The sequence below is a fragment of the Zootoca vivipara genome, chromosome 2 (assembly GCF_965207765.1).
Source record: "Zootoca vivipara chromosome 2, rZooViv2.hap1.1, whole genome shotgun sequence".
NCBI lineage: Eukaryota > Metazoa > Chordata > Lepidosauria > Squamata > Lacertidae > Zootoca > Zootoca vivipara.
The window spans coordinates 79,189,809-79,206,170 of record NC_142584.1 but is presented as its reverse complement, the minus strand read 5'-3'; the positions used below and the strand labels follow the sequence as shown (position 1 = coordinate 79,206,170).

The window sequence follows — 16,362 nt, the reverse complement described above, 5'->3', positions numbered from 1 at the left end:
TGTGAGTAGTTAACTCAATCTGCTTTAACTTTGCTATGCCAGGGTAAAGGAACCCCTGGCCATTAGGTCCAGTCGCTGTTGATTCTGGGGTTGCAGCACTCATCTCGCTTTACTGGCCGAGGGAGCTGGTGTACAGCTTCCAGGTCATGTGGCCAGCATGACTAAGCCGCTTCTGGCGAACCAGAGCAGCGCACCGTTTACCTTCCCGCCGGAGCGGTACCTATTTATCTACTTGCACTTTGATGTGCTTTTGAACTGCTAGGTGGGTAGGAGCTGGGACCAAACAATGGGAACTCACCCCATCGTGGGGATTCGAACTGCCCACCTGATCGACAAGCCCTAGGCTCTGTGGTTTAGACCACAGCACCAACCGCTGTATCATAAAGGGGAAATAGTTAAGGTTGCCATATGTCCTCTTTTTCCAGGACATGTCCTCATTTCCATTGGTATATAAAATAAGAGTTGTCATAGAGATCCATAGTGAAAAGTAGAAGTCGGCAAATATGTCCTCTTTTTTGTTCTTCAAAATATGGCAACCCTAGAAATAGGGTTGATTAAGGAAGTCTAAGTTAAGGACAAGGATTTTGGGACAGACAAAAGAAGAACAGAACAACTTGTGGAATTCAGTGACTTGAGCTGTGATGGTGCCCATAGAGTAGCCATTGCCAAAAAAGGCAACACATCACCCAGAGAAAGAACACTGATCTGCGTAAATTTGCACATGCTTACTTATGTGTATAGATACAAATTTAGAAATGATTACTATAACTTAAATAGAAATATAATACATCCCTGCACAGTGGGGAAAACTATGACCAGGGACCTGTTGTTGGGGACGTCAAGGCTCCAGATCTCCCTTCTTACAGTTCTTTATCTTTAAACAGGACTTTGACCAAGCAGAAGACTGCTTTTTGTAAAGTAGGGCTCATGGTTCCCCTAGAAGGCCACTAGTCTAAGTAGCTTTAAAAGGAGATTAGACAAATTCATGGTGGATAAATTGAAAAATAAATATCTCAGAAATACAATGGTACCTTGGGTTAAGAACTTAATTCGTTCTGGAGGTCCGTTCTTAACCTGAAACTGTTCTTAACCTGAGACACCACTTTCGCTAATGGGGCCTCCCGCTGCCGCTGCGCCACCGGAGCACAATTTCTGTTCTCATCCTGAAGCAAAGTTCTTAACCCGAGGTACCCATTCTGGGTTAGTGGAGTCTGTAACCTGAAGCGTCTGTAACCCGAGGTACCACTGTATTCCAAAAATATTCAACCATGCAATCATAGAGTTGTTATCAGTGGATGCTTTTCAATATAAATATTAAAATTTGATATGTTCTGCAGACTTATATATGGTCATTGTTTTCAAACAATGTTTGATCCAAATTAATTTAGGTCTACGAAGTTACTTCAGCATAGCCGTATATTGCCAGAGGCTGCTATATTGGGCCAGTGCTAATCCATATTTTCTGAAGTCATGCAAAACAAACCACACTCTACTTGTTCCTAATTCTTCCTGTATATTCATTAAATAACTTGAAAAGCCATGGGCAAACTTTAACACTCTATATTAACAGCCATAATTGTATCGCTCATACAGAATTGCTTTATCTTCAAAATGTTAGAACAAACCTTTCTAATTATTATTTTTTGGGGGGGAGACTTTCAGAGAAACCGCCATCTCAAGGTAAAAATTCCTCAAGAGTGACAGACATGTCTGCAGAAAGGGGTTCTATAAATTTAAAATTTTATGAGCTTTAGAGCAGACCCACCCTGCTGTGCGGCAGAAATTATTTCAGACCCCCAGAAAGATAGACTACATGCTTTTGGGCAGGGAGGTTGCATTTATTTTTTAATCTTATGCTACTTATTTCCTCAACAAAGATCAGACAGAAAACCTAATTTGTATGAAACTGATTTTAAAAAGAGATTTACACTTACCTGTGTGTAATCTTCTGAAACTAGTATAAATCCATTATTATCAATGAGGTAACAGTTAATATTCTGTAACATAATACAAGTTATGATCAAATGCTTGATTTCAAGAATTAAAGAAGTTCACTGATGCACTATATAAAGGGGAAATGCTTTATTCATATACATTGTTACAGGTAGGTAGCCGTGTTGGTCTGAGTCGAAGCAAAATAAAAAAATTCCTTCAGTAGCACCTTAAAGACCAACTAAGTTTTTATTTTGGTATGAGCTTTCGTGTGCATGCACACTTAAGCTCATACCAAAATAAAAACTTAGTTGGTCATTAAGGTGCTACTGAAGGAATTTTTTCATATGCATTGGTTAATGTTCACTGTGGAGATTCTGTCTTCATGTTTCTCATCCAAGCACATAATAGTGATGTTTTTCATCTCTCACAAAAGGCACACTCTGTGCAGGTCTGGAGGCCAAACAGCACTGATAAAGGCCAGCGTCTCTGAGACTGCACAGTGGTGCAGTTAGTTAATATTAATCTCTAGGCTAACAGGTCCCTTGTTTAGAGGACTTTGTGCATTACTTCATTTCCTTCAAAATGTAGTAAGCCAGCCATGACCATCTGCTAAATGGGGCCTGAGACCTTTGTCCCAAAGGCCTGTTTTGATGACATCACGGACACAGAGAGAGGATAAATCCAGAAGCTGTGTGCATGTGTTTGTGGCAATTTGTTAGGGGTGCAAAGTCCCCTGCCCTGAGATGCTGTGAGCAGTAAGCCTCACCACTCCACAAAGCCCAACCAGCGGAAGGTGGAAGTTTGGATGGCATCCAAACTGCACAATCTCAGATAAGGATGCAGTTAAGCACATACCTTGAAATGAACTCATTCTTCTTTTAGTCAACAGCAGGGAAGGGGAATCTGTAGCCCTCTATATGTTGTTTGACTCCAAATCCTATAATCTGGCCATTTTGGTTGGGGCTGATGGGAGTTGGAGTCCAGCAACACCTGCAGGTTTCCTATCCCTATCCCTGGTCAAGAAGGAAGAGCCTTAGCACAATATAAAAGGTATATCCCATTGCTGGGCAGCTTCGGGTAGGAGAAAAAGTTTCAAGAAAATGTTGCTTTATATAAGTACAGTCGTACCTCGCAAGACGAATGCCTCGCACAATGAAAAACCCGCAAGATGAAAGCATTGCGCGAGGGGACTCGCAAGACGAGGTTTTCTATGGCCGCCGCTTCGTGTTGCGAAGTGGATCCGTTCCTCCGCTTCTCCCCCTCCCCCTCACACAGAGCCGGCATCGGGGAGCCTTGTCGGACTGTTGCCGCCTGCCTGCCTTCCCCGAGCCAAGCGCCCACTGCGCTTCGGCTCGGGGGACTGGCGGCGGCGGCGCTTGGTCGCTTGGCTCGGGGAAGGCAGGCAGGCAGGTGGCAACAGCCTGGCAAGGTTCCAGGGCTGTTGCCGCCTGTCTGCCTGCCTTCCCCGAGCCAAGCAAGCAAATGCCGCCGCCGCCAGTCCCCTGGAGCCCATAGGAACGCATTAATTAAGTTTCATTGCATTCCTATGGGAAACTGTGCCTCGCAAGACGAATTTTTCATTAAACGAATTGACCCGCGGAACGAATTCAATTCGTCTTGCGAGGTACCACTGTAATACCAGGCCAAAACAATGGAAAACCCCACCTTTCTGTACATTTAAAATAACGGCAAAGAGAAGAACAGCCCACATACCTATTGGTAATATGTTTGCTTTTTACATAATCATTCCCCCAGCATGTCTCCAGTTTTTACTTGTGTTCACTTTGCAACCCTGCAGGTATTAAATGTTAAGAAAATATCTGCTGCTTACCTCGTCATCACAGCTGATAGAGCACCTCCCATCCAGAGATGTACACTGTAGGAGGATATATTTATCCCATGAGAATACTGTTATATTTTTTTCTGCTACTGAACTTAACAAAGATGCTTGATTTATAAATAATATTAAGAGAGTAAAATGAAACCTATGTGATTCCTGCTTGATATTGGGTTCTAGTTCTACAACAGATTAAGAGCTGTACCAAGTATTATTTACATATTTTACTTTAATCTACTCTTCATTGCCAATCCCAGAGCAGATTACAGTGAGACACAATCACAACACAAAGTCATAATATTCAACAAATTCAATTACATCAGACCCGAGCAGCAAAAAAACACAACCTCATTAAAACCAATTAAAAACATGCTTTTACCATAGATGCGATTAGGGAGAGAGGGTTGTTTGTAACGAAACCAAACACACTTAGACTCACTCAAACAAGTTCACTTGGTCAGGAAAGGATGGGTGGTGGGTGGAGAGGCAGGCTAGAGGCGGGCAAAGAGGAAGAGAGCGAGCCAATCAAAAAAAGATTGTGCCTGTAAGTATGGTCAGGAGAAATGTCTGTCCAAGTATGATGAATGCATAAGGCAATCAGGTTTGGACTGCAAGGGGATCGTTAAAATAATAAAAATGTGGATTTTTATGGTAGCAATTTTATGCAATGGAATGGAAGAGCCCTTAAAGCTGAATAAGACCGTAAGCCACAGGTGGGGAACCTGAGACTCTGGGTCAAATAGCGCCCTTCAGGCATTTCTAAATGGCCTTTGGGACTCTCCTCTGCTCTGTGCCCTCCTCAAGTGCTTCTGTCTGTCTGGAGCATGTCCTTGGACTGTGACCATTCATCTTGCTTGTTTGGATGGGAAATGGAGAGATGCTTCTGTATGTAAGAGCCTCAAGTTTTCCATGGTTGGAATGCAGCCTAAGAGCCACTCCTCCACCCACTTTTACCTCTGACCACCCATACTTTAGTACCTGGTCCCAGTGGCATAGTGTGTGTTACCACTGCCCAAGACAGGCAGGCATGCACCGGAGGGAGGGGTGCAGAGGGAGCCCGCTGCGGCCACACCAACACTACCACATCAAATCAGTCTTGGTTAGACTGATCTGAAGGGCACACTCACACCACCCTGGCAGCCCTGCGTGGCTTTGCAAGGCTGTGATCAGACTGTCCGATCCCAACCTCGCAAAGTGGCACAGGGGGTGCACTCACACGCCAGAGCCTAGGGGAGAAGAGAGGTGGTGAGACTGCCGATGCCTCTACTCCTCTCTGCTGCTTCCACCTGACCCAGGAGTGGAGCTGTGGCTGGCTGGTGGCGTTGGGTCATTGCACAAGGAAGCGGCCACCCCATGGCTTCCTCGCGTGCCAGAGCCCAGTGGAGGAGAGGGGCAGTGATGCTGCCACAGGGTCTCCACCACTTCTGCCCCTCTTCCTCCCTCCTTGGTAGGCTGTGGCAGTAGCTGTGCCTTCCCCTCCATCTTGGCTTTCGGTTGGTCAGAAATATTGATGTGGAAGATATACCTTTCGTTTTGTTTAAGCACCTTTTAAAAAGTGCCTATAGAGAGGCTCTGTATTGCATGTTGTCCTGGTATAGCAGTACCACTTTGGACTTTAATGGATGGGGTGAGTAAACTGATGGGCTTTATCTGGCAGGGAGTCTTTAGATTTTCATTGGGGGGGAAATGCAGCACAGGTTCTGCCAAGACCAACAATAGCATTAGGTTGGAAAGATAGAGAAAAATGGACAGTAGAGGTCTGGACTAATTATTTGTTTGAATTTATTCAGTCAGACATCGTGGCAGTAACGTCACATGGAAATAACATGGAAGGCCAAGTCTACTATGGTAAGGACCAGATGGAACCCCTATCTTCAATGGATAACAACTACTGGACCAGAAGACATTCAGTGGAAATTAAAGACATTGTGCCCGTGGCTGAGGACAACTGTTTGAACCCTTCCAATGGATTATGGGTGGGGGAGGGGGTGGGAAGGGAAAGGAAAAATGGTACGGGAAATTAAAAATTGGAAGGAGATAATATAATGTATGTAAAAATTCTTGTACTTCAATAAAAATCTTTTTTTTAAAAAAAGGTTCTGCCAAGACCTTTACCTCTTCTTCTCATCGTGGGATAAAGCTATCCAATACCCAACTGTAACATACCTGTCTACTAGCAGTCCAAAATTTCCTCTGGAAAAACTCAAGTTTCATCTGGATACCAACAGCTGGTGAAATAATAAAGAACAGGGGTTTGTTTTGTAGGCTTTTCATGCTTTCATTTAACAATTTACAATTCAATGCTTTTTAAAACTGGAAACAATTGTTAAAAAAAAGAAAATCTCTCAGGGTTAACACCTCAGAAAGAACGCAGGCAACAAATAGAAAGCAACACGCCACTCCACAAATAAGGTAAGTCCAGCCTGAAGAGACAGACTGACCTGCTTTCAATTCTAAATGCATTTATGTAGAATTTTTTTAAAAAAATTCAGTGGAACTGACCTCTACGCAAATTTGCTCAACTTTTGCAGCCACACAGCCATGTCTTGTGGCTGTCTCCACTGTGGGCTTACTCTCAAATAAAAGGCTGTTATTGGTGCCATAGTTAAGGCTAAGGGGGCCATAAAGCATTGAAAGAGCTACTAGTGCGTCTTGCATGACCCTCTTCCTCTCCAAGCTAAATTCTTGCACTAGTTTTTCCCAGTTTGGTGAGGTCCTATCCCCAATAGGCTATTTATTCAGGGCCATTTTCTGAGCCTGCCGGCCTTATGCTGTTGACCCTTGTTTTTCCAGTCTGAATAATTCATTTTAACAGATGATTTTTTTATAATAAAAAAAACACCCCACGAGAATGCATCTAGTTTGGTGATACAATACTGATATCAAATTCTAAATTGTTTTATTATATTGGTTCTGCACAAGTCTGATTCCATGTCTTCCTCATTTTTATTTAATTCAGCTCTCTCTCCCCCCATACATAAGAAATTTACTTTAACTGGGCAAGATAAAGCTAGCCTTCTGTGACACAGCAGAAGCCAATTGCCCTCAATGCAACTTGCCTTCCACAAACTGGCCAGGGAAAACAAAAATACTGCAACCATTCATTTTCCGGAACAAGAGGTTTAAAGGCAGGGTCCAGGAATAGTTTCTGAGTAATACTGTGCCAACATATGGGAACTAGATAGAGACGGCTACTTTCCAATTGGCTTGAAGATGTCTCTTGTGGTGGTTGGAAAGTGTGAAGAGCCAGTAATCTGTTGGCTTCATCCATGTGGGGAACTGTTCGCATGCTCCTTCAGCCACTTGGAAATGCAGAGGTGAAAAAGCATGATGATATTGGATTCCACACGCAGCTGGAACCTCTCGTTGAATGGCTCTCCTCATGGATGAAATCCCAACACAGGGTGATAACTGTTGTGTATTTAGTCAAAGGATTTTATATCTGTATTACTATTGTATGTATTTGCATTAGGGTAAAGTAACTACCTTTTGGTTCCAGAAGGTACAGCTACTATTGGTTCATTTCAGCTGCTGTATTTGGATCCTCTGTCTTATTGGTTTCCTCCAAAAGGCAGCACTGTGATTGCCTGATATTGTTCCCTCCAAAATGTATTCCTTTCTAGCTAGTCCCCCATCCCTATAAATGTAGCTTTCCTCTCCTCAGAGCTTAGTCTTGTTTGCTTGAATAAAGAAGTGTTACTAGAGAACTGTCTCCAGCATATTATGTCAAGAGAGCTGAAATCACGAACTCCACGTCACAACAATATCTGCATGCTAAGGAAGAGGGAGGCAGGTTCCTGGTTCTCCAAACTTCAAGGACTTCAGCTTCAAGGACTGATAATGTGATATCTGAACTGGGTCTAAATCTTGAATGCAAGCATGCGGTGGAGGGTTGTGTAGTATCCACACCAAGATATAAAATTTTTAAAAAAAAATCTTAACAACCAGCCTACACCCAGCTTATAATGGTAACATTCACAGGCCTCCCCAATGTAAAGAAAGACACTATTTAATGCTGTCTGTTCTGCTGACAGAAAGCTCTTTGAACCAGCAAAGCCTTCTATGCATAGAGAGGGGAGGGGAAGGTGAATATTCTCCTTTCTTGTGTAGCTCCCCCAGTCCCCTCCCACGCCCTACCAAAAGAGGGGAAATGAGAAAGCAAGACCAGATCACAAGCTAAGAGTCAGGCCCAAAGAACAAGTCAAAACACACTGGAGATAGAATACCAAAAGAGAGAATACCACGAAAAAGACCACTGAGTCAGGAAGTGCTCTTGCTCCATTTCCTGAGTCAGGAAGTGCTCTTGCTCCATTTCCAGAGTCAGGCAGAGTTAATTACAGTGGTGCCTCGCTAGACGAATTTAATTCGTTCCACAGGTCTTTTCTTATAATGAAAAATCCGTCTAGCGAATCCCATAGGAATGCATTGATTTTTGGGGGGGATTTTTTTTTTTTGCCCATAGGAACACATTAATTGAATTTCAATGCATTCCTATGGGAAACCGCGATTCGCTAGACGAATTTTTCATAAAACGAATTCGTCTAGCGAGGCAACCTCCGCTCGAAAAATCCTTTCGTTAAGCGGAAATTTCGTTAAGCAGGGCATTCGTTAAGTGAGGCACCACTGTATAGGCCTGGGTAGAGTCAGTTCGGAAGGTTATTCCCTGAGAAGCTTTAGTGATGCTACTGTACTCCATATGGGGCAGTGGTCGGCTCTTCTTAACAAGATTACAGAAAAGCACAGGGTGAGCAGGTAACAATTTTAGAATTACCCAGGGCTTTTTCAGCTGGAACTCACCGGAACTCAGTTCTGGCACCTCTCAGGTGGGTGCCATTAACATTATAAGAGAACAGGGCAGCTGTTCATCTTTTTCTAGAAAAATAGCACTGGAATTACTGGCCTTGGAATAAGATGAAGAAAGCTTCCCTTACTAATGCACAACAATGAAATACTTTTGAGATCTCATTTTGATGACAGGCTTCACATTAAATATGCAGAATAGTGGTAAGTTTATAGTGGTAAGTTGGAGAAATCAAAGAGACTTTATGTTTCTTATAACATCCATACTGCATGGGAAGAAATTTAAATCTGTGATGAAACAATTATACAATCTAGGAAATATTCCATGTGTAGATTATTTTTTTTACTGAACGGTACTGTGCAATGTTTGACTCCAAAGGACAATTGAAATCCTGGGATTGATTTCTGCAAAGCTTAAATTATTCTCATTTCAAAGTAATGAGGAAAAGCAAGAAATTGCTATTTTGTGTGGTGTCACTCTTAAGTGTTTTAATGAACTTTTAAAAACTGGATTAAATAGGAAATCAAAGATCAGGGAGAACCACTGGACCTGCTCTTGCTTGTCTGCATTCAGGTAGAACACCTACCATTTTAATGGGATTTTTTTCTTGTTTTAAAATGGCAGGACAGGATTTATTACTATTTTCCCAGGTGTTCCATTCTTTTTGATATCTTAAGCTTTTGGCTCATAATACAGCTGCAGCATTAACTTGCAAGGTACAGCTTAGCTATAATATTTCAGATGTGTAGCTGAGGCCATAGACTCAAACTGCATCATGATAAAATCAACAAATGTCCCGTGTGATTCTTTGATGGAAGAGAACAGAAGAAAATGCTCCCACACACACTTCATGGGAATAGTGGCTGGACCAAGGGTTTGCTTTGAAGAAACAGAACATAGCCTGTCCTCTTACTCAAGCATCTTTTATTGTTTATATGTTGTATTTTACAACCTTTTTAGGAAGACTGCATAGGGTTTTATGTGCCTTTGGAATGTCTCCCCAGAATTCATTTCCCCCAAACACACTACGCTTTGAAAAGCCATTGCCATATGAAGCATAATAAACGGCAATTATGAACGTTTCCTGCTTTTCAGGTCATAGTAATTTAATTGAACTAATTTTCAGAAGAATTAGCAGCACTAGTGAATGGAATACTAATTTTCTTTTGAACCCCAGTGTTAAAAACAAAGCAATTTTGCAGGATTTAGTGTGAGAAAATGTATGTATTTTTCTTGTGCTTTTCAATAGCAATGAAACAAACATAGGTTTGTTTGTTTTTTAAATGTTCAGATCATCTAATGCTCTGAGAACCATTCCACTATACACACCCACACACCCACCCCTTCTGGAGCCAACACATTCCTCTTCTGCACATTCTGCAATCCGTCAATATACCAGAGCTTCAGAGTTCAATAGCTAAACCCCAAGCTGGTTAATATTTGTCAGCGTCCTACAAATCAGTTGCACTTTTAAAAGGCAATGACTCAAACTTACAGCTCCCATGCCATTCATTTCCTGTACAGCCAGGTTCATGAATATAGTTGTTGCTTTTAATGGATGAGTCTGGAAACATTTCATTGATGCTGACAACATGGTAGGGGCATTAAATGGCACTGTGTTGAGCCATCTCTATTGACCAATAAGAAGTGTGGGGTGGGACTGTGTTGTTTCCTACCACTGTGTTTTGGGACATATGTGTTGTCATTTCCTAGCAACTAATAGCCGACTCATTGGCCACATTGGCAGAACACAAAAGGAAGGCGCTTATGGCAATGCCCAGTGGGTGTGCCCAGCAGCTGGCAACCTCATGCAGAGCAGGCATCCTAGGCAAACATCCCATTTCTGCTAGAGCTCTGCTGGCCCAGGGTTCATCACCGACTATCTGGAAATAACTTACAGACTAAATGCAGATGCTTGGGAACCCAGGAAGCTGCCTTATTCTGAGTCAGACCACTGGTCTGTCTAGCTCATTGACACTCACTGGCAACAGCCCTCCAGGGTTTCTTTCCCAGTCTGATATGAAGCCATCATAGCCTAAACCTTGGGACCTTTTGCATTTAAAGCATGTTCTCTACCACTGAGCTATGGCTCTTCCTGGTAACACAGCTATGGCTCTTCCCTGTCTTCCCTCAATTTATTTCTTCTTTTCTTACCTTTGACACCTAACTACCTGTAGTACCATTTCTTACTGCATTAAAGGATGCTCTGTTGTTAGTTTCTGAGGGCACAAGATGCAATCCAAACACGTCCAGCTCTCATCAGTGCTTGGATGGGAGGCCACCTAAGAGCTCTCATGGACGCCTCGAGGTGGGACACAAACATATTAAATGAATACAACAATCACTATAAGAAAGTGTTGAATCCAGGAGTCCTCTTTCCATTTGCAGAACAGGCTCTGATACAGCAGAAGCTAGAGTTGAAGAATGGTGGGGGGGGGGAGAGGCAATTTTTGGCCAATCTCCCTTCCTCTTCCTCTTCCACCCAAACTGGATTGGATTTCAATGTCTAGAATTGATGGAACATGTCAATACATCAATAATATAAATACTAGGGCTCCAATGAAATCTGCCACCCCATTCTTGGTGTGGTGGGAAGGGTAGGGACACTTGCCATAGAGGTGAGAAGTAGCTTGTCAGCAGCAATCTCCCCCCAGTGGCTAAAACCTGTCATTCTCTCCACCACAGCTAGGATACCCCTAGAGCCTAGGGCTTGCTGATCAGAAGGTTGGCAGTTCGAATCCCTGCGATGGGGTGAGCTCCCGTTGCTCGAAGGTGAATGGCGTTTCCATGTACTGCTCTGGTTCGCCACATGCCCCAGAAGCTGTACGCCGGCTCCCTCGGCCAGTAAAGCGGGATGAGCGCCGCAACCCCAGAGTCGTCCACGACTGGACCTAATGGTCAGGGGTCCCTTTACCTTTACTAATAGAATTACTGCAGGGAATTAACTGAAGAGTTCTAAGTACATTTTAACAGTTTAGACTTAATATAAAGTGGGGGTGGGGGTGGGGAGAGAGGAAATGGTCACAGTTTGGCTCATTTCCTTTCCAATCCTTCCCAAACCATCCAACCCACAGTGAAGCAGAGGGAAAACCTCCCCCACCTCTTATTTCATTTTGGCTATAATGCACAGCAGAGTTCACAAGGAGGTTTGTCTTGGTTTTGTCAGCATGCCTGTCCTTTTGCAAAGGAAGAGGAGACATGAACCGGAAACGTATTCATTAAAGCCTCTATATCTTGCTCTCCTGGTGCAAAAGCATCACCCAGGGTGGCTTACAACATTCAAAACGGCAGTTTCATGAAACATGATAATATAATAAAACAATCAGCCAAGGATTGTCAAAACCAAGCATAAATGCAGTATTTGCCACATACAACAAAAGCCTGCTGAAATAAAATGGTCTAATACATGATGAATAACAGTGACCTGGGAGTGATCAGAGTTCTAGTCCATGATCTTTTGGGCACCCAAGTATGGAGAAGGTCGCATTACATGAACACAGGAAAGATGGGAAGCAGGACCTACAACCTTTCATGCATCTATATCCCTAAAAGATATATTGTATATATTCATACCAGTAGATATATTAATATGTTCTAAATTAATATTTTATTTTTAAAAGTATCACCTATCTGCATAAAGATGTTTTAGAATCACTCACTCACTCATTCAGAGACTTATTTGGTAGGCTACCAAAATTGTTAACTACTTCAACATGATATAAAAAGCAAGTTTTGGTATGTCCTGATTCCTAGGAAAAAAATCTGACAATGTACTTATCTTCCTAAAAATGGTACCTATAAAATGCAGTCCAAAATAATTAAGGTCCATGGGGTCACGAAGAGTTGGACACAACTAAACAACTAAACAACAACAACCACTCTAAAAGCTGAACTATGATACAAGCATAGTCCGAGTAAACTTGGTTGTTGAGAAAGTCACCACCCTCTAAAGTGAAAAAAGTTAATGTGCAGATCTGTCTGAAAAAGAGCCACAAATCAATGCTGGATATATTTGTATGGGCAGCATACAACAACAGCAACAACAACAACAACAACAACAACTTCATAAAAAGCGCTACTCAACACATATTGTTAAAACATCTCTTCAAGGATTAATGTTTAAAATGTTCTGTTTAAAAATATGGGCAGTTCGGTGCTGGCAAATGCCAGCTGTCCCATGACAAAAGCAGAGATTTTGGAGGTATTGGGGAGACAAATGTGCATTTATTACACATATACCAGCAATTACGTACAAAGATCCCACAGTTTTTATGAAAATGCATGTTCCTGTATTTTTATAATAAGGATGTTGGCATTTATAGAGATTAGCTGTTAAGAGTAAATTCCTTTAAAGCAGCTTACTCTTTTGTTGGCATTATCTACTGCTAGTCATTCATTCATTTAATATTTGTTTTAAAAAATGCAGCAGTTTCTAATCTGTGCAGAAGATAGCACCACACTATATTGTTCAGTGATATTCAATGTTCAATATAAACATAAGGTACTTACTGGGTTGGCTAAGAGCCATCTATCCTGAAGTACCCTGATCTTTAGTTTTAAGCCATGTTGAAACAAGAAGTCATTAATTCAATCCCAGCAAGATTTTAATGTAAACTGCAATGCTGAGATTTCCCTTTTTCTAATCTACCTTCATCCTGTAGTCTCTCAAAGCAGGGTAGGGTTGTGCATATCTTTCTTTTTAAAGGACAGAGCGGTTGTGTTTATATAGCTTCTTAGAAAGATAATTGTAGGTGTGCCTGGTAAGATTCCATTGAAATCAATTTTCAATAGTGCACTTATAATAACTACATACTGGCAGGATCATTGTAAAAACCTGCAGTTTTAAAAATATATACCGTATGAGATACATTTCAGAATAGACAAATAAAAGAATAAGTTAAGACAATTTGGAGTACGCAGGAAAGGACAAAAATAAATGTAAAGAACCACAGAAAGAGGGGGAAGGGGGTCGAAATTGAAAATGGTAAAAATTGGAAAATAATAATAGTAATGTATATAAATGAAAATTACACACACACACACACACACACACACACACACACACACACACACTGCATACTGATAGCCTCTTGGTTTAAAATCATTTATCATTTCATTGGTACATGGTAAGATGGGGAAGCAGAAGACATGATCCTCAGAACTGATCCACTGATCCTCTAATCCACTGAAATCTATATGTTGAGACATGATTTATATCCTATGTCCTTTTAAAATGTGTGTGTGGGGGGGGTTATTGGGTTGTTGTTTTTATTTTGATTATGCATTCTGTGGTTTTATATTCTGATTTTATTCTGTGAACCACCCTGAGATCTGCGAGCATAGGGCAGTATATAAATTCTAATAATAATAATGCAAGCGCAGTGAAGATATGGAACACATTAGCCGGGCTGAAATAGGTCACAACTAATACACAATACTCTTTGTAACTTGCCAGAATAGCAAACAACCAACTTAAGTCTATAAGGGTGGAGAAGCAATGTTTTCCCTATATACCCTTTTGGTGTGATGCTAGAGCAGGCATAGGCAAACTCGGCCCTCCAGCTGTTTTGGGACTACAATTCCCATCATCCCTAGCTAACATGACCAGTGGTTAGGGATGGTGGGAGTTGTAGTCTCAAAACATCTGGAGGGCTGAGTTTGCCTATGCCTGTGCTAGAGCATGAAAGAAGCCTAGGAACTGACATTTATCAGATTACATTTTATGATTCATCAGCTGTTACAATGAGAAACCCATCACATTTACAAAAAGAAAAACACACACCAATAAATAAATTTTAGAAAGGGGCAAGATTAGATGTAGACACACAAAGCATTTTTTAATATAAAAAGACCAAGACTCCATGTGCTCCGCTCCCCCTTTCTTACCACCCAGGATGGCCCTGCCTTCTCCCTGCCCCTAGAGTCGGCACACCACACAGGGCTGGGTCTTGGTGGTGGCAGCCTTTCCTCCTCCACACCCACTCTCCAGTAGCCACTGCAAGCTGCCCAAGTGAGGAGGCCAGCAGGGGAGGCCATGGAGATGTCTTGGAGAGGCGATGGGATGCTTCCTCACAGCTGCTACCACTGCTCAGGACAAGTGGTATCTTGTTCTCCTTCCTGGGCACAGTGGCAGTACTGGCAGGGGGAATAGGGACATTCTAGGGTCAAATCAGATGGCTTTCATAATTCCAGCACTGTTCCTGGAAGATCGGGACACTTGGAACGTATGCCATCATAAGAAGTGCAAGGGGGAGGACTCCCAAGGAGAGGGAAGAGGAGGCTGAGGGAACATATCACAAGGGAGGGTGTTTGAAAAGGGGTGAGGGGCTGCCAACTCTGCAGGCAAGGGGTGACATAACTGGGCTCCTGAGGTTTGGAGCACGTTTCCCCAAAGGGAAGCCTCAGAAAGAATGTAGCTGGAGCTGTGGACTCAAAAAAGTTGAAAACCTTTGCCCTAGGGAGAGCATTCTTCCTAAAATATCTAGATTTTTCACTACTCACATCTTAGCATCCCTTGGTTCAGTTATTAGAAAGAACATGTTCCAGAATTGCTCAACTTCTCTATCACCATGTGTGCAATACAGACAGCTTCACTTATTACAGTAGTCTTTATGTTCACGTCCATTGACTCTCCCTTTTGAATATGCTTTTTGATGCAGCACCCATTCATTCTTTTCCCAAATGTGACTGAATTCCACTGAGCTTCCCTGATAGCAGAAGAGGCTGAGAGTGCCTGATTATTTTACCTGCCAAATTACTAAAATATATCTAGGCATTTCCACTGGTGAAACACTATACACCGTCCCTGGGCTTAAACGAAAGCAGATTCCACAGCATTCTTGCTATTTTTGTAAACGTGTGCTTTGCAATAGATTTTCTTTATAAAACAAACCCCATAGCGGCCTGCGTTGGAAGTGTTCGACAGCGAAATCAGTATAATTCATCCTCAATTGAGTGTTCCAAGGATTTATTATTTCTGACAACAGCACAATTGTGGTACATGTGGTGAAGAATGGAGAAGTTCACCCATATACCTTGCTTTCCTCTCTGCCTTCATATATTTATATACATATATATAAGTTTTCTGTGGGTGGAAAATAATTTTTAAAACATGGTGGGCACAGGCTAAAAAAATCTGCTTGTAGTTAAGAAATATGCCAAAAGCTCTCTAGGATGTTGTGGCAGATATAAAACTCACTGCGCTGTCTGCTACATCAGTTGAAACAGAAGGTTTAAAAAAATGCTGGAGGAAGAGGAATGGAGACACAGGAACAGCAGCCTGCTGGATATTGCCTTGTAAAACATACCTGCCATTGAAATGAAGAACAGCAGCAGCAGCAAGCAGAGGTATCCATGTCATTCATGCTTGATAGCATCATATGGAAAGTGTTTGCCCCCTCTGTGCACTATTTGGGAAATGTCATAGAGAGCAGTAACATGGATATTCCTGTTTCTGCCTGGCTATTATATCACATACACTACTTGGCTATGACAGCTACTGATCACTAAAGAGGACTACTAGGTAGCATTCACCATTAAAGGGTATAGAGAGCATAGAGAGTGTGACCTTGAACAGGTAGGACTCTCTCCCTCTGGTTTCCTACCCACCTTCAGTTGTCAGCCAACAATCTGCAGCCATGGGAATGCTGACCATAATGGGTCACTTTGCTTCTCCCTGCCCCTTAGGTTGTTACCCATCCTTTCTGTACTTCTGCAAATGTTGGTGTCTCTTCAAGCTTGCTGATACTTACCTCCTATGTAGAGGGTCTCAATTTAGCAATGTAAGTAA

The 16,362-nt window shown here is 42.2% G+C and overlaps 1 protein-coding gene across 8 annotated transcripts in view; it reads right to left on the bottom strand.

Moving 5' to 3' along the window:
* The window catches only part of CACNA2D3 (calcium voltage-gated channel auxiliary subunit alpha2delta 3), a 503,883-nt gene that overhangs the window by 50,036 nt on the left and 437,485 nt on the right, over positions 1 to 16,362 (bottom strand). For all 8 annotated transcript variants that reach the window (XR_015948236.1, XR_015948235.1, XR_015948238.1 and 5 more), the window contains 3 exons: positions 5,939 to 6,000; positions 3,767 to 3,811; positions 1,935 to 1,997 (listed from right to left, as the gene is read on the bottom strand). Coding sequence is in view for 3 of the 8 variants with exons in the window: in XM_088662250.1 (XP_088518376.1) it covers positions 1,935 to 1,997; positions 3,767 to 3,811; positions 5,939 to 6,000 (170 nt within the window). In the remaining 5 variants the exon portion in view is untranslated. The remainder of the gene's footprint in view (positions 1 to 1,934; positions 1,998 to 3,766; positions 3,812 to 5,938; positions 6,001 to 16,362) is intronic.